Source organism: Gorilla gorilla, chromosome 10 (assembly GCF_029281585.2).
Source record: "Gorilla gorilla gorilla isolate KB3781 chromosome 10, NHGRI_mGorGor1-v2.1_pri, whole genome shotgun sequence".
Taxonomy (NCBI): Eukaryota; Metazoa; Chordata; class Mammalia; order Primates; family Hominidae; genus Gorilla; species Gorilla gorilla.
In genome coordinates, this window is record NC_073234.2 from 128,380,189 (window position 1) to 128,408,123 (window position 27,935).

General features: G+C 44.6%; 1 protein-coding gene across 1 annotated transcript in view; it reads left to right on the plus strand.

Annotated features, from left to right (window-relative positions):
- The window catches only part of OAS2 (2'-5'-oligoadenylate synthetase 2), a 33,177-nt gene extending 5,404 nt beyond the window's left edge, over window positions 1–27,773 (plus strand). Inside the window, exons 2-10 of the mRNA XM_019039118.3 lie at window positions 3,191–3,461; window positions 11,420–11,598; window positions 13,647–13,882; window positions 14,393–14,537; window positions 18,985–19,155; window positions 20,988–21,276; window positions 22,462–22,649; window positions 23,754–23,992; window positions 25,138–27,773. Coding sequence (XP_018894663.1) covers window positions 3,191–3,461; window positions 11,420–11,598; window positions 13,647–13,882; window positions 14,393–14,537; window positions 18,985–19,155; window positions 20,988–21,276; window positions 22,462–22,649; window positions 23,754–23,992; window positions 25,138–25,306 — 1,887 coding nt within the window. The 3' untranslated portion in view covers window positions 25,307–27,773. The remainder of the gene's footprint in view (window positions 1–3,190; window positions 3,462–11,419; window positions 11,599–13,646; window positions 13,883–14,392; window positions 14,538–18,984; window positions 19,156–20,987; window positions 21,277–22,461; window positions 22,650–23,753; window positions 23,993–25,137) is intronic.
- Window positions 27,774–27,935: the final 162 nt, after the last annotated feature.

Here is a 27,935-nt window from a genome sequence, read left to right on the forward strand (position 1 = left end):
ATTGTGGTAAGTATCCATTAAGATACCTGACTGTATTTCAATTTTTAAAAATTTGTTGAGCCTTGTTTTGTGACCTACCATAGGGTCTATCCTGGAGAACATTCCCTGTGCTGATAAGAATGTGTATTCTGTAGCTGAATAAATAATCTGCAAATATTCATTAGGTCCATTTGGACTATAATGCAGACTAAGTCCAGTATTTCTTTGCTGATTTTCTGTCTACGTGATCTGCCCAATACCAAAAGTGAGATGAAGTTCCCAGCTATTACTGTATTGGCAGTCTCTCTGTCTCTGTTTAGCTATAATATTTGCTTTACATATCTCAGTGCTCTACCTTTGGGTGGTCATACATATGTGTATAAATATACATATACATATATATGTCTATATACATATATACACATACTTATATCCTCTGGCTGAATTGATCTCTTGATCATTAATTATAAAATGACCTTCTTTGTCTCTTTTTATGTTTTTGACTTAAAGTCTACTCTGTCTGATATAAGTATAGCTACTCCTGCACACTTTTGGTTTCCATTTGTGTGGAATATTTTTTCCATTCCTTCACATTCAGTCTATATGTATCTTGACAGATGCAGTGAGTTTATTGGAGGCAGCATATAGTTGGACCTTATTTTTTATCCATTCAGCTTGTCTGTATCTTTTAACTAGAGAATTTAAACTGTTGTTAAATTCAGGGTTGTTATTGATAGGTAACAACTTACTCCTGTCATTTTGTTATTTGTTTTGATTGTTTTGTACATTCTTTGTTCTTTTCTTTCTCTTTATTGCCTACCTTTCCAATTGTTGGGGGTTTTGTAATGATAACATTTGACTCCTTTCTCTTTGTCATTTTTGTATCTGCTCTACCAGTGAGTTTTATACTTTTGTGTGTTTTCATGATGGTAGACATCATCCCTTTGCTTCCAGGTGTAACACTCTCTTAAGCATTTTCTGTATAACTAGTCTAGTGGTGATGAATTCCCTCTGTTTTTGCTTGTCTGGGAAAGACTTTATTTCTCCTTCATTTTTGAAGGATAGCTTTGCTGGGTATCGTATTCTTGTCTGAAAGGGGTTTTTTTTTTTTTAGCACTTTGAGCATATCATCCTATTCTCTTCTGACCTTTAAGTTTTCTGCTCAGAAATCTGCTATTAGTCTGAGGAGGATTCCCTTATATGTGACTTTATACTTTTGTCTTGCTATTTTCAGAATTATATCTTTGTCTTTGACTTTTGACAGTTTGACTATAATATGCCTGGAGAAGATATTTTGGGGCTGAATCTATTTGAGAATCTTTGAGCTTCCTGTATCTGGGTGTCTAAATCTCTTGTAAGACATGGGAAGTTTTCAGCTATTACTTCATTAAATAGATTTTCTATGCCTTTGCCCATCTCTTCTCCTAGATCTTTCCAAATTTAAATATTTGGTTACTTTATGATTACCAATATGGCACATAGGCTTTCTTCACTCATTTTTATTTATTTTTCTCTCCTTTTGTCTGGCTGGATTATTTCAAAAGAACTGTCTTCAAGTTTAGAAATTCTTTCTTCTCCTTGACCTAGTCTATTGTTAAAGCAGAGAGTTGTATTTTTATTTTATTCATTGATTTCTTCAGTTTCAGGAATTCTCTTTGGTTCTTTTTAGCAATATCTATCTCTTTGTTGAGTTTCTCATTCAGAGCATAAATTATTTTCCTGATTTATTTGTATTGTTTATCTGTGTTTTCTTGTATCTTACTGAATTTCTTTAATATCATGGTTTTGAATTTTTCTTAGCCATTGCATAGATATCATTTTCTTTGGGATCTGTACTAAAGAATTATTGTGCTCCTTTGGAGGTGCCATGTTTCCCTTGCTTTTTCATGTTACTGTGTCCTTACATTGATATCAGCACAGCTAATGTAACAGTCACTTCTCCAATTTTATTTATTGACTTTCATAGGGAAAGACATTTTCCTCTGCTGGGCATGATGGCTCATGCCTATAATCCCAGTGACTCAGGAGGCTGAGGTGGGAAGATTGCTTCTGGCAGGAGTTTGAGGTTACAGTGAGATATGATTGTGCCACTATGCTCCAGTCTAGGTGACAGAGCAAGACCCTGTCTCTAAAAAATTAAATAAAAATAAAATAAAAAGATGTTTTCTTGTTTTATAGACACTATAGATGTGTCTATAGTGTTGGTTGAGTGGAGCGCTTTGGCTTTGATTCTGTGTGGGCACAGTTAGTGGAGCCTCCATATGATTTCATTAGCATCAATGTTGTCTGTGAGCTCCTCAGTGGCTGACAGTGTAGTTGTTAATGGAGTCTGTGGAAAGGCTGTGCTGGGAACAGGGACATCAGGCAGGTTGGTCTTCAAGCACCAGTGGTGACAGCAGTATGCCAGGCATGCTGGTCCTCAGGCCCCCAGGCAGTGTATGTGGGTGTCAATGCTGGTGTGTCCAGGTGGGCAGGGTATCAGACTTCAAGATGACATGTTTGGGTGCCAGTGGTAGCAGCAGTGGACTGAACAGGCAGGTCCTTGGGCCCCCAGGTGGCTTGTGTGGAAGCGGCAGCAGCAGGCCAACCCTCAGGCCCTCAAGTGGTGTACACAGGCATCAGTGATGGCAAACTGGGTAGGCTGGTCCCCAGGCCCTTGGGAGACACATGTGGTCACTAGTGGCAGGCAGAGTGGGCCCATCCTTAGGCCTCTGGATGGTGTGTGCCTGTGCTGCTGGTGGTAAAGAGGATGGGTTAATCTCCTGGCCCCTGGGCAGCACATGTGGATGCTGGTGGCAGGTGGGGCGAGCCTGTCTTCAGTTTCCCTAATGGTGTGTGCAGGTGCTGGCAGCAGGTGGGACAGTTTGACCCCCATTCCCCCAGATGCGCACAGGCACCAGCAACAATGGCAGGTGAGGCGATCCTATCCTCAGGCCCTGGGACAGTAAGCACAGGTGCTGGTGGTGGCAGGTGGGGAAGTTCAATCCGTTTCTATTGCCAGCGGCCATTTGAGTCACCTCCAGGTTGGGGCTAGTATGAAAAGTGTTACTATGAGCATCCCAATCAGGTCTTTGTGGGGCAAATGGATGCCTGCCACTCAATGTTAAGACCATTTTTGGCTTTTACTTGAGTTGAGAAATACCACTGCCTGCTAGAGATCCCTGTAACCCCAGAATCTAGTGTCTCATATCTGCTTCTTTGTCACTGGCAGGGTGGCTCCTATGGACGGAAAACAGTCTTAAGAGGCAACTCCGATGGTACCCTTGTCCTCTTCTTCAGTGACTTAAAACAATTCCAGGATCAGAAGAGAAGCCAACGTGACATCCTCGATAAAACTGGGGATAAGCTGAAGTTCTGTCTGTTCACGAAGTGGATGAAAAACAATTTCGAGATCCAGAAGTCCCTTGATGGGTTCACCATCCAGGTGTTCACAAAAAATCAGAGAATCTCTTTCGAGGTGCTGGCCGCCTTCAACGCTCTGAGTAAGCATTGCTGGGTGTCAGGAGAGAAAAGCCAAAGAAGGGGGTGCCAGACAGCTCTGTGCAACCTCTAGGCCATGGGTGGGATAGCTACCACTGCTGCTTTAAAAAATGGGAGACCATAGACCCTCAGGAGAGAAGAATCCCTTCTACCCTGGACTCGCTCTCTTCTCTGGAACTAACTTCTCCCCCATACCCTGATTGTCTTTGGAGAAAATGTTCTGGATTCTAGAACCTAAGGCAGAGCCTTTTAAGCCATACTGTATACATAAATCACCTGGAACCTTGTTAAAATGCATATCCTGACTCAGGAGGTCTGAGTTAGAGCCCAGGATTTCATATTTCTAGCCAGCTCCATGATGAGCTGCTGGTCCGCAGATCACGCTTGCAGGTTTTGACCAGAGTCAGTGTTGGTTAGAGTAAGAGGATGAGGCAGACATCTGGGAAAAGTCCAGCTGGGGCAAGCATTTGAAGTCTGCCTTCCTACCAGGTCAAAATCAAGGCAACAACCTTCCATAGATAACTATCAAAGCTTGAGGGGGTGCCTTGAACCCAACTCCTAAATCCCCAAGACCTGCCCACCTCTTGTGTCTCCTGTCTCAGCAAACATTCCCACACTCTTGCTTATTGTTAAAGTAACCTCTGCTTACCAGGCTTCTGGTTTAATAGAAGATGCTAGAGTGACTCCATCTTAAAGCAAGTAGCTAGGCACTCACAAGGAACCTACAGGCTTAATACTTGGGTCTGAAAATAGCCACAGTCTAAGCTGACCACCAATTATAATTGCAGAATATTTAAGGCCATACAAAACATCTCCCACTAAGCCTACAAAATGTCCAGGTGTCCTAAAAGTTCAGCCCACTTAAAGGCAGCATTAATGAGCAGGTTTAGGTTGAAGGATTAATGGTCATCAATACCACTGTTAAGAAGAAAATTCTTGGCCAAATTGAATTTAATGGAGTTTAACTGAGCAGACAATTCACGAATCTAGAAGCCTCCCGAGCCAGAGTAGGTTCAGAGAGTCTTGAACACAGCCACGTGGTGGAAGAAGATTTATGGACAGGAAAAGGAAAATGATGTACTGAAAATGAAAGTGAGGTACAGAAACAGCCAGACTGGTTATAGCTCAGCATTGGCCTTATTTGAATGAGATTTGAACAGTTGGCCACCTTTGATTGGCCGAAACTCAGTGATTGGCACAAGAGTAGGTTGCAGTCTGTTTACACATCCTTTTAGGTTATAGTTCACCATGTACAGAGAAATTTTAGGCCAAACTTAAAATATGTAAGGAGGCAGCTTTAGGCTAAACTTGATTTAACAGCACCAATACCCCCTACCTTTAGTGAGCACATCTGCACACTCCAATTTCAATGACAGCTCCTCAGAATTTCTTATCAATGAAGACACTAACAAAGAATGGCGCATTCCTCCTTCTCCTTTCTGAGGATGCCCTACCCTGTAACAAAGTCCTTTCTAATAAATTTGCTTCTTTCACCATACTCTGTACCTGCCTTGAATTCTTTCCTGCATGAGATCCAAGAACCCTCTCTTGGGATCTGAATCAGGACTCTCTTTTCCAGCAACGCTATCACCTGTAAACCAAAAGTATCTGAGACAGGTCTCAATCTATTTAGAGAGTATATTTGCCAAGGTGAAGGATGTACCCACGACGCAGCCTCAGGAAATTCTGATGACATGTACCCAAGGTGCTCAGGGTACAGCTTGGTTGTATACGTGGTATGGTTTGGCTGTGTCCCCACCAAATCTCATCTTGAATTGTAGCTCCCACAAATTTCCACATGTCATGGGAGGGACCCAGTGGGAGGTAATTGAATCATGGAGGCAGGTATTTCCCATGCTGTTCTCATGATAATGAATAAATCTCACGAGATCTGATGGTGTCATAAAGGGGAGTTCCCCTGCATAAGCTCTCTCTGGCCTCCCACCATGTAACATGTTCCTTGCTCTTCCACCATGATTGTGAGGCCTCCCCAGCCATGTGGAACTGTGAGTCAATCAAACCTCTTTCCTTTATAAACTACTCAGTCTCAGGTATGTCTTTATTAACAGCATGAGAACAGACTAATACAATACATTTTAGGGCGACATGAGACATCAATCAATGCATGTAAGATGTACATTGGTTTGGTTTGGAAAGGCAGGACAACTCAAAGTGGGGGCTTCCAGGTCATTGGTAGATTTAAAGATTTTCTGATTGGCAATTGATGGAAAGAGTTATCATCAATAGAAAGGAATGTCTGGGTTATGATGATAAAGGGTTGTGGAGACCAAAGTTTTATCATGCAGCTGAAGCCTCCAGGTAGCAGACTTCAGAGAGAATAGATTGTAAATGTTTCTTATCAGACAAGAGCCTGTTCTATCACTAATTCCAAAAGAGAGGGAGGTATCATGAGGCATGTCCAGCTCCTCCTTCCCATCATGGCCTGAACTGGTTTTTCAGGTCAACTTTGGAATGCCTTTGCTGAGAGGAGGGGTCCATTCAGATGACTGGGGGGGCTTAGAATTTTATTTTTGGTTTATATACCTAAGCCAGGATTGTATCTCCAGCTCCCCCACCTCCTCACTCACAGCCCATCACTAAGTCCTGCCAGTTCTGCCTAACTTGCTCCTAAATCTGCATCATTTCTCTCCCTTCCCGCTGCTACTTCCCTAGTCAACGTCACCACCAGGGATGGGGCAATGGCTTCCTAATTGTCTCCCTGCCTCCTGTCTCACTCCACCCTGCAGCTGGTGCTCTCTTTCCATGCACAAATATTGTGTCACACACTCTGCCTCTAATGGCTTTTCACTGCATTTAGGAAGTTGACCAAAAAGGCCAAACTCTGTAAAATATTTTAAGAGGTTTTTTCTGAGCCAAATATGAGGACCATGACCTGTGACACAATCTCAGTAGTTCCTGAGAACGTGTTACAGCTTGATTTGTATGCATTTTAGGGGGACAGAATTTACAGGCAGAAACGTAAATCAGTACACATAAGGTGTGCATTGGTTCAGCCTGGAAAGGCAAAATGTCTCAAAGCAGGGTCTTCCAGGTCATAGACGGTTATAAAGATTTCCTGATTAGCAGTTGGTTGAAGGAGTTCAGCTTAAGAAAAGGGGAGCTGTGGAAGACAAGGTTCTTATTATGTAGATGAAGCCTCCAGGTAGCAGGCTTCAAGGAGAATAGGTGGTAAATGTCCCTTATCAGATCTTAAAGATGTCAGACGATTAGTTAAAATCTCTCCTGAATCAGGAAAAGATCTGGAAGGGGAAGGGGATTCTCCACAGAATGTGAATTTTTCCACAGGACACAGCTTTGCAGGGCCATTCCAAAATATGTCAAAGAAATATATTTTGGGGTAAAATACTTTTGATTTCCTTTAGGGCCTGTTATCTGTCAGGCGATGCCAGAGTTAGGCTGGAATTTGGTGTCATACTGCTACAAAGAGTCTGTTCTGTCAGTCTTGGGGTCTCTATTTTAATGTTAGTGTTTGTCGATTGTGCCTGAATTCCAAAGGGAGGAGGGTATAATGAGGTGTCTGAGCTCCTCCTTCCCAAAATGACCTGAGCTAGTTTTTCAGATTTCTTTCGGGGTTCCCCTTGGCCAAGAGAGGGGTTCATTCAGTAGGTTGGGAAGGCTTAGAATTTTATTTTTGGTTTACAAGGATAAGGATCAAACTCCTCAGCAGGACAGGACTTTGATGATCTGGCAGCCCCTACTTAGTTACCTCTCCAGCTGTACCACTCACCACCAACTAACTCTCTATGCTTCAGCCACTCTGGCCTTCCCTGAGCTCCTCAAACCCACATGATGCTAGCTCAACTTGAGACTTTGGCCTATACTGTTCCTTTGCCTGGAACATACTTCCCCCAGCCTTTTATTTTTGGATAACTCCAACTCATCCTTTAAGTCCTCTGGCTCTCTACGTCTGGGTTAGATCCACTTTCCACATGCTCCAGTAGCAATTTGTGCTTTCTGAATCATGGGATTTATCACTTTGCAAACTCCAAATATCTGAGACAGGTCTCAGTTAGCTTAGAAAGTTTATTTTGCCAAGGTTGAGGATGCGCACCCGTAACACAGCCTCAGGAGGCCCTGATGACATGTGCCCAAGGCGCTCAGAGCACAATTTGCTTTTATACATTTTAGGGAAACCTGAGACATCAATCAACATATGTAAGATGAACAATGGTTCACTCCGGAAAGGCGGGACAACTCGAAGCAAAGTGGGACAATTCAAAGTGGGGAGAGGGCTTCCAGATCATAGGTAGATAAGAGACCAATGGTTGCATTCCTCTGAGTTTCTGATTAACCTCTTCCAAAGGAGGCAATCAAATACGCATTTATCTCAGTGAGGAGGGGGATGACTTTGAATAGAATGGGAGGCAGGTTTGTCCTGAGAAGTTCCCAGCTTGACTTTTCCCTTTAACCAAGTGATTTTGGGGCCCCAAGATTTATTTTCGTTTCACAACTTATATGGAAATAATGTATTTAGCTTTCTCCTCTCCTAGACTATAAGCTCCATGAGGACAGGTATCATGAGTATCTTGTTCTTCTATGGTCTCTAGTACAATGTTCATTATTAATAATAGTTGTTGGTTGGATGGATGGATGGATCATGATGGATAAATGGATGGAAGGTAAATGGATGGAAAAATGAATGTAGATGGATGGATGGATAGATAGATATTAAATATATGTATATATTTGTGGATGAGGTAGATAGATGGATAGTCTCAAGCACAAAGCATAGTCTCAAGTACAGGTGCACATATAATCACAAACTTAAATAATTCCAGGCTGGGCACAGTGGTTCTTGCCTATAATCCCAGCACTTTGGGAGGCTGAGGCAAGAGGATTACTTGAGGCCAGGAGTTTAAGACCAGCCTGGGCAACATAGTGAAACCCCATCTCTACAAAAGAATTAAAAATTAGATGTGGTGGCATGCACCTGTATTCCTAACTACTGGGGAGACTGAGGCAGGAGGATCACTTGAGCACAGGAGTTCAAGGTTGCAGTGAGCTATTATTACACCACTATACTCCAGCCTGGACAACAGAGCAAGATCTTGTCAAAAGAAAAAGAAAAGGGGAGGGGAGGGGAAGAGAGGGAAGGGGAAGGGAAAATTCCCAAGCTGAAACTTAAGCCATCATTAAACAAGTGGGGAAACAAACAGAAAAGCCCAGGTCTTCTAAGCCCATGGCCAGAGTACCTTCCATCACCTATAGTTTTAAGGAATTTCTGGGTTACCAGGAACCATAAAGAACAATTAGCCCAGGCATCACTGATAAGGAGGAGACATACAGACATCCTGATAACTCACATTCACAGAAAGGTGGCCTGGCTTGGGGAAACATGTACCAGTTTGGGAGGTTGGAAGTTCTGAGTTCTTATCCTGGTCCTACTACTCACTTATGCCTGCCAGCTGTACAGTCAGACTAGAAACTAGATTCCAGGGCCATTAGGATGCTCAGGGTTGGGGGTGGGGGCCTGCTTCAAACAAGGGCTGGAGTCAAGGAGGGAGACAGGTGCATCATAATTCTCATAGGAAAGTCCTCTCTTCCTGTTCCAAGTGCCATGCTGGGAGACCTGGCCAGAGCGCCCTCTACTGGGTTCACCCCATCATGCAAGGATGGTGTGAGAATGAGAAATAAACTCTTCCCCACATGTGCTACCCAGAAGCTGCCACTAGATGGTGGTAGAGCTGCACATTCCAAATTATTATACGCTTTTTCTGCAAGGAAACACAGGGTCACTTTCTGAGAAAAGCAACCTACAGGGGAATTGGTAACTTGCTTTTGTTGTTGTTGTTTTTTAAACTAAATATTAGCCTAACTAATCTGGCCTATTTTTACACCAGGTCCAGGCTGGCTGTCTCCAATTCTGCATCTCTTTCCACCACTGTGTGCCACTACAACTCTCCCCCTAGGGCCTTTGACCCAAAGCAAGAAGTACCTATTTACTTGACTGGCTGGTATTTCCATTATCCTCATCTGTAAATTAGTAATTGCAATTGCATTTGCCAGCTAAGAGTTTTGTGAGGCTTGTATGTTTCACTGTACATAAAACGCTTAGAGTAAACACACCATAAACGTTAGCTATTTATTATCATTATGGGGGAAGATAGAATGCTCTTTCCGTCAACCTCCCTGCATGCCAAGTGCCCAGAACCATGCCTAGGGAGTCAGTAAATATCCACTGGGGTGTATGAAAGGAACAAGCTAGCTGCTTTCTCCTGGTTTCTTATCTAAATGTGTTTATGGGCCAGGGAGCTGGCTCACGTCTGTAATTCCAACACTTTGGAAGGCCAAGGTGGGAGGATCACTTGAGGCCAGGAGTTCAAGACCAGCCTGGGCCACAGGCTTTTTTTTTCTCCAAAAAAAAAAGCCAAACATGGTGGCACACGCCTGTGGTCCCAGGTACTCAGAAGGCTGAGGCAGGAGGATCACTTGAGCCTTGAAATATATTTGAGGGTACAGTGAGCTATGATTGTGCCATTGCAGTCCAGCCTGAGTGACAGAGAAGACTCTGTCTCTAAAAGTAAGAATAATGATGAAACAAACTCAGTAGTCCTATAGACCATTTTTTGTTTGTTTTTGTTTATATTTGTTTGGTTGTTTTTTGTGGGGGGGAGGGCTGTTTTGTTTTTTAATGAACATAGAAATTGACCCTTCTGATCTTAAAGCTTGAAACTTACATTTGTTTTATCTAAGTTCCTTCCTCAGAAAAGGAACCTCAGACCTCTCAAAAAGTATCAAAGAACTGAAACTCACCAGTCACTGCATCCAGACAATGGGATGTCAAATCCCTTATTCCTCATGATTACCTCCTTACCCCTCCCTAATTCCCATTTTCCCACACATAGTTACATTTCTTCCCTGATATATAGAACCCTAACTTTAGTCTGTCAGGGAGAAGGATTTGAGACTGATCTCCCATCTCCTCAGCTGCAGCACCTGATTAAAGCCTTCTTCTTGGCAACACTTGTTGTTTCAGCCATTGGCTTTCTATGTGGTGAGCAGCAGGACCTAGACTGAACCCCTGGTGTTTCAGTAACAGTAATCAATCAATAAATGTGTTTATTTTATTTTTATTTTTATTTTGAGACAAAGTCTCACTCTGTCACCCAGGCTGGAGTGCAGGGGTGCAATTATGGCCCAGTGCAACATCCACCTCTCGAGGTCAAGGAGTTCGCATGCCTTAGCCTCCTGAGTAGCTGGGATTACAGGCACCTGCCACCACGCCCAGCTAATTTTTGTATTTTTAGTACAGACGGGGTTTCATCATGTTGGCCAGGCTGGTCTCAAACTCCTGGCCTCAGGTGATCCGCCTGCCTCAGACTCCCAAAGTGCTGGGATTACAGGCATGAGCCACCGTGCCTGGCTAAATAAATGTGTTTATAAACAGTGGAACTCAGCTAGCAAGAATGGAAACCCATTGATTAAACCAGCCCCTGTCCCCAGACCTCCAGGGCCCTGCTGCCACCTTGCCTGCCTCCTCAAAGTCCCTGTACCCTGACATTCTGAAGTAAAATATTCACAGGATGGACTCAATGACAGAATATATTGCATGTAAAATATAAACTTTCCTTTCTTCCAGATGTATACTAACTATGCCAACACAAACAATTTTTTAAAGAACCCACTTGTTCCCTACTAATTTGGATAATTCCCTTTCTCATTTATAATTCGATCTCTTGTCCCTCCATTAGGTTCTGCTGATCTTGTCTTGGGTTAACACCATACCGTTTTCATTATAGTCAGTTTAGACTACACTTTATTATCTAATGGGCCAAGTCACCCTTCCCTACTATGTTTTATGTAAAGGTACCAGTCCTCTGACCGATGAAGCAAGAGTCGTGTGCTATCAAACTATAACTGACCTTCATTGTAGAGCAACCCTGGCTCTCTAAAACCAGGTTACATAAATAACAACGTTCCAATTTCTGTTTCACATCAGGCTTAAATGATAATCCCAGCCCCTGGATCTATCGAGAGCTCAAAAGATCCTTGGATAAGACAAATGCCAGTCCTGGTGAGTTTGCAGTCTGCTTCACTGAACTCCAGCAGAAGTTTTTTGACAACCGTCCCGGAAAACTAAAGGATTTGATCCTCTTGATAAAGCACTGGCATCAACAGGTAATTTTCCGACTGTCTATATATGGTTATCATTCATTTCCTTTTTATCGAGATAATTGACATCCAGTAAAGTGCAAAAATCTTAGGTATACAGCTCAATGCATTTTTTACAATCTTACCAGCAACACCCAAATCAACATAGGGAACATTTCGTGTACCCCAGAAGGTGCCTCAAGCCCATTGTCCCCCCAGTAATCCTCCCAAACAAACCCCTATTCTAACATCTATCACCACCGCAGATTAGTTTTGCTTGATTTTAAACAAACAATGTAAGTGGGATTATATGGTACATACTTCATGTCTGCCTTCTTTGGCTCAATGGGATGTCTGAGAGACTCATTCATATGGTTGCAGGGTCTTGCTCTGCTGCCCAGGCTGGAGTGCAGTGGTGGGATCTTGGCTCACTGCAACCTGTCTCCTGGGCTCAAGCAATCCTCCCATCTCAGCCTCCCAAGTAGCTGGAACTACAGGAGTGTGCCACCATACCTGGCTAATTTTTGTATTTTTTGTAGAGATGAGGTTTCACCATGTTGCCCAGGCTGGTCTTGAACTCCTGGGCTCAAGCTATGTGCCCACCTCAGCCTCCCAAAGTGTTGGGATTACAGACATAAGCCATGGCACCCAGCCATAGTAGCACTTTTTTTCATTGTTTTCCCATATTCCATTGTATTAATGTAACACACATTTATCCATTCTGCTGCTTTGGGTCATTTTCAAATTGGGGCAATTTTCAAATAGATGATTGGGTCATTTTCAAATTGGGGCAATTATGAATTAGGTTACTATGGGTATTTCCCTACATGTCTTTTTGTGAATGTAAGCATTCATTTCTCTTGGATAAATATGTAGCAGTAGAATTGCTGGGCTATCCAGTGCACATATATGAATGTTGTGTACATATATGTGTGTAAATATATAAAATATATATGTAGTTTGTTTTTTTGTTTAACCATAGCAAATCTTGCTGAATCATTTCCAAAATCTTACCAAATTATACTCCCATCAGCAAGATGTGAGTTTCAGGCATATTCTCAAACCCAGCTGGGGATCTGCCCACCCAGCGCAGCAAAGCCAAACAGACTTTGGGATTGCAGTGAGGGAGTGAAGCATTTATTGCAGGGAGCCAAGCAGGGAGAATTGGGCAGCTCATGTTTAAGAGCCGAACTCCCCGATGGCTTACAGGTAAGGGTTTTAAAGGTGAGGGGACAGAGGTTACAGGCAAAGCCATAAATCAACACGTGGAGGTTGTACATTGGTTTGACCTAAAAAGGTGGGACGTCTCCAAGCAGGAGGGAGGAGGAGGATGGGTGGCGCCGGTCACAGGATTCAAAGACTTTCCAATTTGTGATGGGTGAAATTGGCGAAGCTTTATCTAAAAATTTCAGATCAGCAGAAAGGAACGTTAGCTCTGGCTCGTAGGTATGACCTCCTCCAAGACCCTCAGGAAGAAATTTAGAACAAAGAACGAGGTCAGGGTTCAATCCTCAGTTTCCCCTTATCTGAGGTCTACCTGCCAGTGGATTTGCTTGGTGGGGGCCTGAGTTTCTGAAAATCAACTCAGGGACATATGTTAAGATGTTATCTTCAGTTTCTATAGGGAACAAAACATCTTTTGACTCTAACTTCCTTGGCTACTGTTTTAAGTGACTATTACCTTCTTTTTTGTTGTTTTTGTTTTATTGGGTGTTTTTTTTTCACTGCTCCTGTAGACCCTGAACTACTATATTTTTGCTTATCAAGTTGCTCATTGACTTTTCAAGGCTAGTAAGGTGCCTGGAATTTCCCTTGAAAGAACTCCAGATTTTCCTTTATTTTCATGCTTGTGGGATGAGGGCAGTGGGTGGCCTGCAGGCACCTAAGAGAGGTCCCTGCTCCATCCCAGTTGTTCCACATCTTTGTCAAGACTTGGTATTGTCAGTCCACTGAATTGTAGGCATTCTAGCAAAGGACAATGACTTCCTGTAGACCTCTGGTTTCTTGATTTCAGATCCCTGACATGGTAAGAACTGGATCCCCAAATGAGCTGCTACTCTTTCCTTATCCCACAGTGCCAGAAAAAAATCAAGGATTTACCCTCGCTGTCTCCGTACGCCCTGGAGCTGCTTACGGTGTATGCCTGGGAACAGGGGTGCAGAAAAGACAACTTTGACATTGCTGAAGGCGTCAGAACCGTTCTGGAGCTGATCAAATGCCAGGAGCAGCTGTGTATCTATTGGATGGTCAACTACAACTTTGAAGATGAGACCATCAGGAACATCCTGCTGCACCAGCTCCAATCAGCGAGGTGCCAAGCTTCTCACACCCTATCCCTGTACCTCATCATCCGCATGCCAGGCATACCTCTTTGGAATGAGATCTCAGCCTTGCCCTATCAAGCCAGTGCTGGACCAGAAGAATGGCAGCCACCATGGGTGGGGAGGCAGATGGGTCTGTCTGAAAGAGGGGAGGTCCAGCCAGTGCTTTTCACATTCCAAACCATGGTCACATTTTGTCCCCTAAACAAACACTGGAGAGACACTTCCCCTTATAGAAGGAAGGAGCTAAGAGAGAAAGGGGAGGGAGGGCAGGAAGAGGAGACCACTTTGTTATTTTATTAATAGAATGTCTCTGTAAAGCAGCAAACCCAGGGCCAGAGGGGCTTGATGTTGTAGACAAAATCCCTCAGCAGCTTGGAGGAGCCGCAGGAATCCAAATTCAAGTTGCCAGATTCCCACTCCAGGCCTCTTTCCCCAAAACAGATTTTGCCTTCCACAAGCAGCTCAACTGACTCTTTTTAATCTAATGGAATACACAGGCCAGTAATCTTGGATCCAGTCGACCCAACCAATAATGTGAGTGGAGATAAAATATGCTGGCAATGGCTGAAAAAAGAAGCTCAAACCTGGTTGACTTCTCCCAACCTGGATAATGAGTTACCTGCACCATCTTGGAATGTTCTGGTAAGAGGGTTTTCCAAATACAGGGTGTTTCATGCTGCAGGAAGGTCTTCCTGACACCCAGGCTAGGTCTTATCTGAGAGTACTCTATATTCGTTTCCTGTATTGCTGTTACAAAGTTCCACAAAACAGATGGCTTAAAGCCACAGAAATTTATTGTCTCACCATTCTGGCTATTACAAGTTCAAAATCAGGGTGTTGGCAGAGCCATGCTCTCTGCAGGCCCTAGGGAAGAATTATTCCAGGCTTCCTGCAGCTTCTAGTGGTTGCCAGCAGTCCTTGGCTTGTGGCTGCATCACTCCAGCCTCTGCCCCTGTGGTCACGTGCCCTTCTCCCTACGTGTCTTCACAACATCTTCCCTCTGTGCATGTCTGTCTTACCATCTCTTCTTCTTCTAAGAACAACAGTCATACTGAATTAGGGCCCACCATAATGACCTAATCTTCACTAGATCCCATTTGAAAAGACACTATTTCCAAGTAACACACATTCATCAATACTGTAGGTTGGAACCCCAGCATCTTTTAGGGAGACACAGTTCAACCCATCACACACCATCAGGGCAATGACTGTGAAGTGCAAAATGGAACAAAGAGAAAGGGGGGTACCCAAAGATGCGAGATCTCAATTAATTTTTGCAAGAGAGAAAGCTGGTGAGCAGGTGGAGACATGAAACGGAGCATTGCTCAGAGAAGGGGGTGGCAGTCAGGCCTGTGGATGCCAGGACAGGCTCTGAGCTCCGTTCAGGCAGGTGCCGGGGGCAACAGTCAGAAGTGGGGCCGAAACAAGAGAACGAATTAAGGCACCAGCTGTGAAACAGGTGCACTGGCCTTCCCCCTCCCATCCCCAAAAGGAGAAGTAAATCTGTCAACACAAACTCCCCTGCATGCTCAGTGCTTATTAGAGAAAAGCCATCCAAGAAGAACCTTCCCAGGTTAGACCACTGAGCCCTCTCAGCTTTCCTGGGAACCGCACTGGAGACAACTGTATTAATTGAGGCCAAAGAGGCCAATCAAATTCCACAGTTCACAGACAGAATAATTTATATTCAAGTTATGGGAGGCGGAATCTATACCCCGTTTGCACAGAAGTTTGAAGGCTAACTGAGTACCAATCTGGCATGTAAATGAAGATGTAAATGAGTTTAGCAAACTTCACAGAGGTTGGGGAGTCTATAAATGGGGAACTTCCCTAACTGGACCCAGAAGGATCAGGACGCTCTGAGCAGTCACCCCTGTGCCCACCCTAACCCCTACTTTCACTGGACCCCTGATCTTTGCTCTCTGACCCCAATTTTCCCGGCTTCTTCAGACAGATTTTTTCAAAAAATTATCCCCCTGACCTGACATCTTATTCTGAAGCTTTGAAACATTTAAAAAGTTAGAAAAATGATTCAATAAACTCCTATGATCCCCTCACATAGATGCAGTACCCATGTGCAACATTTGCTATGTTACAGTTTGTGTGTGCACACGTTATTATTGTTGTTGTTATAGTTGTTTTTAATCTTTTTTTAAGAGATGGGGCTATATCTCGCTACATTGGCCAGGCTGGTCTCAAACTCCTGGGCTCAAGTGATCCTCCCACCTGGCCTCCCAAAGTTCTGGGATTACAAGCGTGAGCCACCTCACCTGGCCCATTGTTATAGTTGTTGTTTATACTGAGCCCTTTGAGAGTAGACTGCCAGACATCTCTTTACCCTTAAATACTTTCATAGGGATCTCTGAGAACAAGAATATTCTCTTCAATAACTTCCATGCCATGATCAAATTCAGGAGATTAGGAGTCATATATTATTGTCCCAATACAGCCCATTGGGATGATTTCGACAGTCATTCCAAGAAGGGCCTTTATAGGACATTCTTTTCCAACACAGAAGCACATGTGGTATTTAGTTCCAAACATCTCCTAAACCATCTTTTGATACTCACTGTGGCTGTTTTTGTTCTGCTATCCCATCAACTTCTATTTTGAGAACTGGGAGACCATCCCTGTCTCTACAGTTGTTGAAGACAATTTAGGCCCAGGAACCACTGCATAAGGCGGTCCAAACATTGGAGGGCTCATGCACACATACACACACACACGCGCGTACATGCATACACATACATGCACACACGCAATCACACACATGCACACACGTACTCACACCATGCACACATGCACACATGCACACACATACATGCATACACACATGCACACATGCACTCACATGAATGCACACACATACTCACACCATGCACACATGCACACACATGCACTCACACCATGCACACACATGCACTGACACATGCACACACATGCACTCATGCACACACATGCACGCACACCATGCACACACATGCACACACATGCACTCATACCATGCACACATATGCACTCACACACCACAAATATTCTGCCCTGTGAAAGGGGCAGTGTTGGCAATGAATATGCCTTCAATAGGCACTGTCCTCAGCAACTATAAGGCCAACTTACAACATCTGAGAACAACCAAGGTTGGCCTTCAACTTTCAAGCTGAGTGCCCTTCCCCACCTCCAGGTGAGCTAGCCCATCTTGTCTGTGTTGCCAGCAAAAGTACAATATTTGTATAGAACAGTAATTACTTGCCTCTTACTGCTGTTTTAAAAAAATGCCCTAAACTTAGTGGCTTAAAACACATGAATTTGAGCCAGGCACAGTGGCTCACACCTGTAATCCCAACACTTTGGGAGGCTGAGGCAGGAGGATCACTTGAGAAGAGGAGTTTGAGACCAGCCTGAGCAACATAACAATACCCCGTCTCTACAAAAATAAATAAATAAATTAGCTGTAGTCCCAGCTAGTTGGGAGGCTGAGGCAGGACGATCACTTGAGCAAGGGAGATCAAGGTTGCAGTGAGCCATGATTGTGCCACTGCATTCAGCCTGGGCGACAGAACAAAACCCTGTCTCAAAATTACTTTTGCACCAACCAAAAAATATATATATACATATATATATACACACACACATATATACATATATATACATATACACATATATACATATATACACATATATACACATATATATACACATCTATACACACATATATATATATATATACATATATATGTTTCCTCATCTTTTCAAGCTCCTTGAGGTTGTCCAAATTTCTTGGCTCATGGCCCCTTCCTCCATCTTCAAAGCCAATAGCATAGCATCTTCCAGCCTCTCTCTCTACTTCCAACATCACACCACCTCCTCCAACTCTAACCCTCCTGCCTCCATCTTATAAGTACCCTTGTCCTTATAAGCACAGTGGCTTACGCCTGTAATTACAGCACTTTGAGAGGCTGAGGTGGGAGGATTGCTTGAGACCAGGAGTTTGAGACCAGCCTGGGGAACCTAGTGAGACTCCCATCTCTACAAAAAAAAAAAAAAAAGCTAGGCGTGGTGGCACAAACCTGTAGTCCCAGCTACTCAGGAGACTGAGGCTGGAGGATCCCTTGAGCCCAGGAATTGGAGACTGCAGTGAGCTATAATGGCACCACTGCCCTCCAGCTTGGGTGACAGAGCGAGACACTATTTCTGAAAAAACATGGGTTAGAATCATGGGTTGGAAGGCTACCTATTGGGTTCTATGCTCACTACCTAGGTGATGGGATCATTCATACACCAAGCCTCAGCGACATGCAATTTACCCATGTAAAACCCCACACATGTACCTCCTTGAACCTAAAGTAAAAGTGGAGAAAAATGTATTAATTAATTCAATTAAAAATTAAAATTAAGAGGAAAAAGACCCCTGTGATAACATCAGGCCAAACCAGGTAATGCAGAATAATCCTCCCATCTCTAGAGACTTAACCACATGTGCTTCAGAGGGAGCACAGCTGTGCCAAAACCTGGACTTTGAACTGCTGGCCTCCAGAACTGGGAGAGAATAAACTTCTGTTGTTTTAAGCCACCTAGTTGTGGTCACTTGTTATGGCAGCCTTTGGAAACCAACACACCCGCACATGGCGTGTTTAACGCAGGCTGATACAACCTTAAGAAAGGAATGGATGTGGTCATCAGCAATCTCCAATACCTACAGCAAATGGGAAGACAGGGAAGGACCAGAGGTGTAGGTAAAGCAAAAAGCCACAGGTCATTAGAAAGTGATGCTCCAACTGGGCATGGAAAAGGAGTTTGGAGTTAGGAACATGACAGAGCTGTCTGGACAAGGATCCAGATCTCTCCTAGGGGGAAGGAGGGGCAACTAGGACAGTTTTTGTGTCTGTGGGGGGTCTTGTGTGCCACTCCAAACTCTCAGGTGTGTTCTTGGGATGTATTTGTGCAATGACAAAAGACAGAAAAGATGCCAGCCCACGAGCAGGAGGGCAGTTGGGAGAGACAGGGTAGGGGGCCCAGTACAGGCAGGAAAAGAAGCCTTGGGTGGGCTTACAGGGGCCACTCACACTTGGGGTCTTCCTTCCTTCCCCAGCCTGCACCACTCTTCACGACCCCAGGCCACCTTCTGGATAAGTTCATCAAGGAGTTTCTCCAGCCCAACAAATTCTTCCTAGAGCAGATTGACAGTACTGTTAACATCATCCGTACATTCCTTAAAGAAAACTGCTTCCGACAATCAACCGCCAAGATCCAGATTGTCCGGGTGAGCACTGGCCTTTCTCATGTCTTGTTGGAATGATGTAATATTGGGCATTCCTGGAAGGGAGGTAAGTGGGCATTGTAGCTCTCCAGGATCCATCTACCTTCAGAAACTTGAGGAAGGGAAGCCAGGAGTTAAGGGAACTAGGACACTAGTTTTCAGGGGGGCTGTGGATAGACTGCCTAGGTCATTAACAACACAACTTTGATTCTGTACTGTTTTTCTTGGAGCTGTTGGCCGTCCTTGGGGCTCTTGGGCCTGGAGACACATCACTCCCGTCTCTGCCTCTGTCATCACACCTTTTCTTCTGTGTCCTCCCCCTTCTCTTCTTTTCTAAGAACACTTGTCATTGGATTTAGGGCCCAGCCTGATCCAGAATGATCTCATCTCCAGGTCCTTAACTCAGTTACATCTGCGAAGACCCTTTTTCCAAATAAGGGCACATCCACAGGCCCCCAGAGCATGTATTTTTAGGGGTCCACCATTGAAACCACTGCAGATTCTAAGGAGCTTAGAATCTCCTTCTCCTTTGAGTGACTGGAGCCCGGCTTGCCCCATCAGCTGAGCTAGAGATTCAGAGGCTTTTGTCATTCTTGTCCGTGGCTCAAAGGCCACGGGGCTGACATGTTTCTCTCTGTTTACTGGTCACATGACCAGATAAACGTGTCCCCGTGGTCACAAGAAGGGAAGGAGGAAAATGTTATTATGTACGCGTAAACTTCTGCGTTGATGCCAGAACAAATCTGTGCAACTAGAGAAGAGGGGCCTGGGAAATGGCACCAATAGCCCCAGGGCAATGAGTGAACTGTCTCATTGAAGGTCACTGGAGTGAAAACAGGACTGAGTTTCTGATCAGTGTTAGAATTGTCAAAGCCTGTGCTTTCTCCTCTCCTTCCTGAAACCCCATTCACATGATAGTCAGTGAAAAATAAAAGGTATATGACACATCAAAGAAGAAAAGGGAGCCATCGGCAGATAAGACATTGCTTTCCATCTTCCTGAAGTTGGTTGAAGGTTTCTCTGCTAAGGCCAGAGGAAGGTGACACCTAGAGATTGTAAGGAAGGGGCTACAGTCTGAGAGGAGCCGCCGAAGCCCACCTCTTAAAGACAAAGGTGGCCTGCATGAATGAAGGGGGCTGGAACAGGGATGAATTGAGGATCTGCATACAGGAAATAGAACACACCCTTTCCTCACCTCCTTAACCCATGTAATCAGGCATTTAATATCCATGGATAAAATAAACATTTTTCTCTACAGAAACTAAATGGAGGAGAAAGAGGAGGAAGAGGAGGAGGGAGGGAAGGGAGAAGCCTCAATGGCAGAGACATAAATAGCCCACAAAGCCTAAAATAGCTACTATCTGGCCCTTTTGCAGAAAGTTTACCAACCCTGTACCTCAATTATGGATATTCACCCAATGATCGCCAGACCTGCAGGAGAAAACACACATCAAAGAACAGATGAGCACCTTCACCATAATTATTGCATTCCACTCGATTTATTTGGTTACAGGAATCCAAATAAAGCTAAATATGTCTTTAGGAAAATCTTTAGGAAATTGACCTGAGAAGCAGGTAACTTGTAACTAGCCCATCAGTTGTTCATGTATAAAAGGCAGGAGAATAATTGCCTTGGGAACTGTATTGTTTAATAACTGCATTATCTATTAGTTTGTAAAAGAAAACCCTTTGCTTTGGACTCAGCCCTCACTGGACCCTAACGCAGAACTTGGCCTTGGAAACAGTGTCAGTTAGCCCAACTGGTGCCAGCCCATGGGGGCACAGGACTCCTCGGTCAAGGAAATTCTGGATCTCAACCTTCCTTTCTTCCTTAGGGAGGATCAACCGCCAAAGGCACAGCTCTGAAGACTGGCTCTGATGCCGATCTCATCGTGTTCCATAACTCACTTAAAAGCTACACCTCCCAAAAAAATGAGCGGCACAAAATCGTCAAGGAAATCCATGAACAGCTGAAAGCCTTTTCGAGGGAGAAGGAGGAGGAGCTTGAAGTCAGCTTTGAGCCTCCCAAGTGGAAGGCTCCCAGGGTGCTGAGCTTCTCTCTGAAATCCAAAGTCCTCAACGAAAGTGTCAGCTTTGATGTGCTTCCTGCCTTTAATGCACTGGGTAAGGCTCCCCAGACCTTAGCTTGGAACTGATGGTGGACAGAAGGTGGAGGGAGAGCCACATGACTTGATTACGGGCTCTGAAAACATGTGCCACTCATGGGTCCCTGGCCCCAGCAAGTGGCATTAGTCATGGCAGTAATACTTCACACTTGTAGACGATTTTGGTCCCATTTCTCTTTTCCAAGCATGGGGGTGCATGCCTGTAATCCCAGTAATCAGGGAGACTGAGGCAGGAGAATTGCTTGAACCCGGGAGGTGGAGGTTGCAGTGCGAGATTGTGCCACTGCACTCCAGCCTGGGTAACAGAGTGAGACTCCGTCTGAAAACAAACAAACAAACAAACACACAAACAAAACAAGCAGTTGGGCTGGGCATAGAGGCTCACATCTGTAATCCCAGTATCTTGGGAGGCCAAGGTGGGATGATTGCTTGATCCAGGAGTTCGAGACCAGCCTGGGCAACATAGTGAGACTTCATCCCAAAAATAAATAAATAAATAAATAAATAAATAAATAATAAACAAAATTAGCCAGGCATGGTGGCACACGCCTATAGTCCCAGATACCCAGGAGGCTGAGGTGGGAGGATTGCTTGAGCCCAGGAGATGGAGGCTGCAGTGAGCTGTGATCATGCCACTGCACTCCAGTCTGGGGCAACAGAGCAAAACTCTGTCTCAAAAAAGCAAACAACAACAACAACAACAACAACAACAAAAAACAAACAAGAAGCAGTGCACCAGATTTAGCCCAGGGGGCGGTAGTTCACAAAGTCCAGATCAGTGTCATCCCAGAGATCTTTCTGTGATCATGAAAATGTTCTATGTCTGGGTTCTACAACTACTGAGAGCTTGACATGTGGCTACAGCAACTGAGGAACTAAATTTTTAATTTTCATTCCCTTTAATGAATGTGAGTGCAAATGGCCACATTGGCTGGTGGCTGCTCTGTTAGTTTAAGTCTAGATAATACTTTAATAATACCAGCTGCACCCGTGTAGAACACATAATTTTTACATATCTCATTATTCTGGAGATGCTCCCTATGTCTTAGACATCAGTCTTTTAAATACGCTAATACTATTCAGAGTAATTTCCAAGAATTAAATCATATTTGTCAAAAATGTTTTGGAATCTGTTACTTACTACGTGTATTAAAGCAGGATGTCAATCTCTCCCTCATGCCAGGTCAGCTGAGTTCTGGCTCCACACCCAGCCCCGAGGTTTATGCAGGGCTCATTGATCTGTATAAATCCTCGGACCTCCCGGGAGGAGAGTTTTCTACCTGTTTCACAGTCCTGCAGCGAAACTTCATTCGCTCCCGGCCCACCAAACTAAAGGATTTAATTCGCCTGGTGAAGCACTGGTACAAAGAGGTAAGGACAGTCCTTGTTCTGACCATGGGGTTATTATTTTTACCAGTAAGCCATGAACATTAAGCCCTGTTGCCCACAATCTCCCATGCTGAGGGCTGAGCCACTTTGGAGAATCTGCCCACTGGGTATCTTTACGATGTTCCCATCACTAACCCTATTCATTTGGGTCAGGCGTTGATGGCTTCTGCCCATCAAAGCTGCTACATGTGGTTTACTTTGCCCTCACACTGGCCAAAGAATTCTGCAGGAATCCAAGTGACCTTGCCTACAGAGGGTGGGTGAAAGCTGGGATTCACATGCCCACACGTTGCCAATAGGACTTTTCTGCTTCCCGGTGCACATGCTCTCTCTCAGAAGGCAGGTTGAAGCTGTAGGTGGAACCGGGGCTGCATTTTCTATACCCCCAGCTCACAGGAGCTTGAACAACTGCTCAGCCCCTAAGCCCCTACTACAAGTGATCCTCAGGCAGGTAACCCCAGATTCACGCACTGTAGGGTGCTGAGCAGCATCCCTAGTCTCTACCCAGTTTCCCCTCACTTGCACACAAAGTAGCTTCTGAATATACTCATGACAGTAAACATCAAGCACGATATCAGCTCTTCCTGAGACGCCTCCTTTCTGTGTCCAGCTCCCTGAAATGTGAAACCAAGACCAAACTCTGTAGTTTTCATCCCAGAAAATCAGAGAGCTGGCATGGCGTGTCAGAAGACTTGGGGCTGTGGCGTGACCTTGAGTGAGTCACTCCACTTCCCGCAGCCTCAAAGTCTTCATCTAAAATGCAGGTCATGCTGCCTGCGTTGTGGGGAAGATTAGGAATGATGTGGGTAAATGCCTGGGCCCATAGCTGGCATGCAGTGGGTTTCTAGTAAACTGTAGCTATATTATTGTCCTAGGAAGGCATATATGGTCAAAAGCACAACAAAGAAACTCAGGTGTGCTGCTGCCAGGTGGACTCCTGTAAGCTGTACAGTTTAGACATCCAAGCTGCAGAGTGTGAGCACACCAGCATGACACTGTGACTCAGTTGCCTTGCTGTGGTCCCTGTGCGGCTCTCACTGAGCTCCTAGGCTAACCAGTTCGTCTGATGTTCCCACTCTTACCTAGTGTGAAAGGAAACTGAAGCCAAAGGGGTCTTTGCCCCCAAAGTATGCCTTGGAGCTGCTCACCATCTATGCCTGGGAGCAGGGGAGTGGAGTGCCGGATTTTGACACTGCAGAAGGTTTCCGGACAGTCCTGGAGCTGGTCACACAATATCAGCAGCTCTGCATCTTCTGGAAGGTCAATTACAACTTTGAAGATGAGACCGTGAGGAAGTTTCTACTGAGCCAGTTGCAGAAAACCAGGTGCCCTCACCCTAGCCCCGTACTTTTGTTAACCTGATTCCCTTGAACACTATCTCAGCAACCTGGATTTTCCTCTGCTGGGGTCGCGATTCATTCCTTGCATGATGGGGGAAAGTGCTAGCCAACAGAACCTGTCACAGTCTCCAGGGATAAAACCTAGGAGGGGCAGGAGAAAATGCTGTTCAGAAAAAATAGAGAAGGAAGGTTCAAGATACCACGTCCCTGAGCTGCTTTCATCTAAGAGGTGTTAGAGTTGGAAGCGTGTCCCTAAGAATTAACGCTATCATTCACGGGCCGATTTATCCTGCAGGGTTTTTATTGGGTTAGGGTTTATCTACTCTTTCAGACCTTCAAGAATAGTAAGAAATCATATCCATCTGCTTAGGGCCACCAGCAAGGGACAAAAACAATGGAAACCAGAGGAAAGGAAAGAGAGAAAATAAAGGAGCATTGAAAAAGAATAGAGGAGAAGTAAGAGAGAAGGAGACCCCCGGTGGGTTGCCTACCCTGGGTTCTTGGCAACATTGTATTTGATTAAACTATGTATCATATTTTAGCTGACATAGCAAGGAGGAGATATTTAGATTATGCCTTCATTATGCCTTCATGAGTATAGCAGTTAACAGCTTTCAAAACACTTTTGGCAAATACAATGTAATTCTAGGAAGTTGCTTTTGTTTTTGTTTTTGTGTTTTTGTTTTTGAGACAGAGCCTCACTCTGTCACCCAGGCTGGAGTGCAGTGGCACAATCTCAGCTCACTGCAACCTCTGCCTCCCGGGTTCAAGCTGGTTCTCCTGCCTCAGCCTCCGAAGTAGCTGGGACTACAGGTGCGCACCACCACACCCAGCTAATTTTTGTATTTTTAGTAGAGATGGGGTTTCTGGATGTTGGCCAGGATGTTCTCGAACTCCTGGCCCTCAAGTGATCCTCCCACTTCAGCCTCCCAAAGTGCTGGGATTACAGGCATGAGCCACTGCACGCGGCCTCTAGAAAGTTACTTTGAACCCTACTAGTAAATTTGAGTTGCTGACATCTAAGCTGTAAGAACACATTGTCTTATTGCTGAAAGTATTATAGGATGGACCCCAAATTCTGAAGTCACTGGGTTTTGGAATCTCCTAATGCCTTCTAACCTCTCATTCAGGCCTGTGATCTTGGACCCAGCCGAACCCACAGGTGACGTGGGTGGAGGGGACCGTTGGTGTTGGCATCTTCTGGCAAAAGAAGCAAAGGAATGGTTATCCTCTCCCTGCTTCAAGGATGGGACTGGAAACCCAATACCACCTTGGAAAGTGCCGGTAAAAGTCATCTAAAGGAGGCGTTGTCTGGAAATAGCCCTGTAACAGGCTTGAATCAAAGAACTTCTCCTACTGTAGCAACCTGAAATTAACTCAGACACAAATAAAGGAAACCCAGCTCACAGGAGCTTAAACAGCTGGTCAGCCCCCTAAGCCCCCACTACAAGTGATCCTCAGGCAGGTAACCCCAGATTCATGCACTGCAGGGTGCTGCGCAGCATCCCTAGTCTCTACCCAGTAGATGCCACTAGCCCTCCTCTCCCAGTGACAACCAAAAGTCTTCAGACATTGTCAAACGTTCCCCTGGGTTCACAGATCTTTCTGCCTTTGGCTTTTGGCTCCACCCTCTTTAGCTGTTAATTTGAGTACTTATGGCCCTGAAAGCAGCCACGGTGCCTCCAGATGGCAGGTTCACGATCCAAGCAGGAAGAAGGAAAAGATACCCAAAGGTCAAGAACACAGTGATTTTATTAGAAGCTTCATCCGCAAATTTTCTTCCATTTCATTGCTCAGAAATGTCATGTGGTTACCTATAACTTGAAGGTGGCTACAAAGATGACTGTGGAGGTGGGTTGCACTGGCCACCCAAGGATGTCTGCCACACCTCTCCAAAGCCCTCCCTACCTACCAAGATATACCTGATATATTCCACCAGGATATCCTCCCTCCGGATATACTTGGTTCTCTCCACCAGGTTCTTTCTTTAAAGCAGGATTTCTCAACTTTGATACTTACTCACATTTGGGGCTAGACAGTTCTTTGTTTGGAGGCTGTCTTGTGCATTGTAGGATGTTGAGCAGCATCTCTGGCCTCTACCCACTAGATGCCACCCAGTTGTGACAATTAAAAGTGTCTTGAGATTTTATCATGTGTCTTCTGCCCTAGGTGAGAACCCTAGCAGTAGAGGAACCCTACACCCCAACCCTGGGTGGAATGTAGGGAAGAGGTGGCCAAGCCAACCGTGGGGTTAGCTCTAATTATTAAGATATGCATTATAAATAAATACCAAAAAATTGTCTCTGGCAATAGTTACCTTCCCAGATACAGGTCCCCCCTTTTTTCCCCTAACTCTTTTAAGCAATGATTGTAACTATTAGGAGACATTGCTCTCCCACATATGTTTTTCTTTTTAGACAATGCAGACACCAGGAAGTTGTGGAGCTAGGATCCATCCTATTGTCAATGAGATGTTCTCATCCAGAAGCCATAGAATCCTGAATAATAATTCTAAAAGAAACTTCTAGAGGTCGTCTGGCAATCGCTTTTAAAGACTCGGCTCACCATGAGAAAGAGTCACTCACATCCATTCCTCCCTTGATGGTCCCTATTCCTCCTTCCCTTGCTTCTTGGACTTCTTGAAATCAATCAAGACTGCAAACCCTTTCATAAAGTCTTGCCTTGCTGAACTCCCTCTCTGCAGGCAGCCTGCCTTTAAAAATAGTTGCTGTCATCCACTTTATGTGCATCATATTTCTGTCAACTTGTATTTTTTTTCTTGTATTTTTCCAATTAGCTCCTCCTTTTTCCTTCCAGTCTAAAAAAGGAATCCTCTGTGTCTTCAAAGCAAAGCTCTTTACTTGCCCCTTGGTTCTCATAACTCTGTGATCTTGCTCTCTGTGCTTCCAACTCATCCACGTCCTGTCTGTTTCCTCTGTATACAAAACCCTTCCTGCCCCTGCTGACACAGACATCCTCTATGCCAGCAGCCAGCCAACCCTTTCATTAGAACTTCAAGTTCTCCAAAGGCTCAGATTATAACTGTTGCCATATTTATGTGAGGCTGTTGTCTTTTCCTTCTGAGCCTGCCTTTCTCCCCCCGCCCAGGAGTATCCTTTTGCCAAATCAAAAGACTTTTTCCTTGGGCTTTAGCCTTAAAGATACTTGAAGGTCTAGGTGCTTTAACCTCACATACCCTCACTTAAACTTTTATCACTGTTGCATATACCAGTTGTGATACAATAAAGAATGTATCTGGCTTTTGTGCCTAGTTCCTAGCACACAGCTTCAAAAATTCTAGAGTTTCCTGATAGGAGTGTCTTTTGTATTCATAACAAGCCCTTTTCACCCATCCCTGGGTTTATGCTAACAAGGTTACCCATGGTGGGCCCTTAGTTTCAAGGAAGGAGTTGGCCAAGCCAGAAAGACCAAGCATGTGGTTAAAGCATTAGAATTTTCAGCCCCATCCCACCCCTAATCTCCAAGGAGGTGATGGGGCTGGAAATTGAGTTCAATTTTAACATGGCCAGTGATTTAAGCAATGATGCCTATGTAAAGAAACACCAGTAAAAACTCTGGACAGTGAGGCTTGGGGAGCTTCCAGATTAGCAGACATTCCAATGTACTAGGAAGGTAGCGCATCCTGATTCCACAGGGACAAAGGCTCCTGAGCTCTGGGCCCTTCCAGTGCTTGCCACCCTACATACTCTTTGTCTGGCTCTTCATTTGTATTCTTTATAATAAAATGGTGATTGTAAGTAGAGCATTTTCCTGAGTTCTATGAGTCATTCTGCAAATTATCAAAACTGAAGGAAAGTCACGGAAACTCCCAAGTTTGTAACCAAGTCAGACAGAGGTGTGGGTAACCTGGGGACCCCATGTATGTCTGGAGTCTGAAAGAAGGGTGGACTTGGTGAGGACCTTGCTC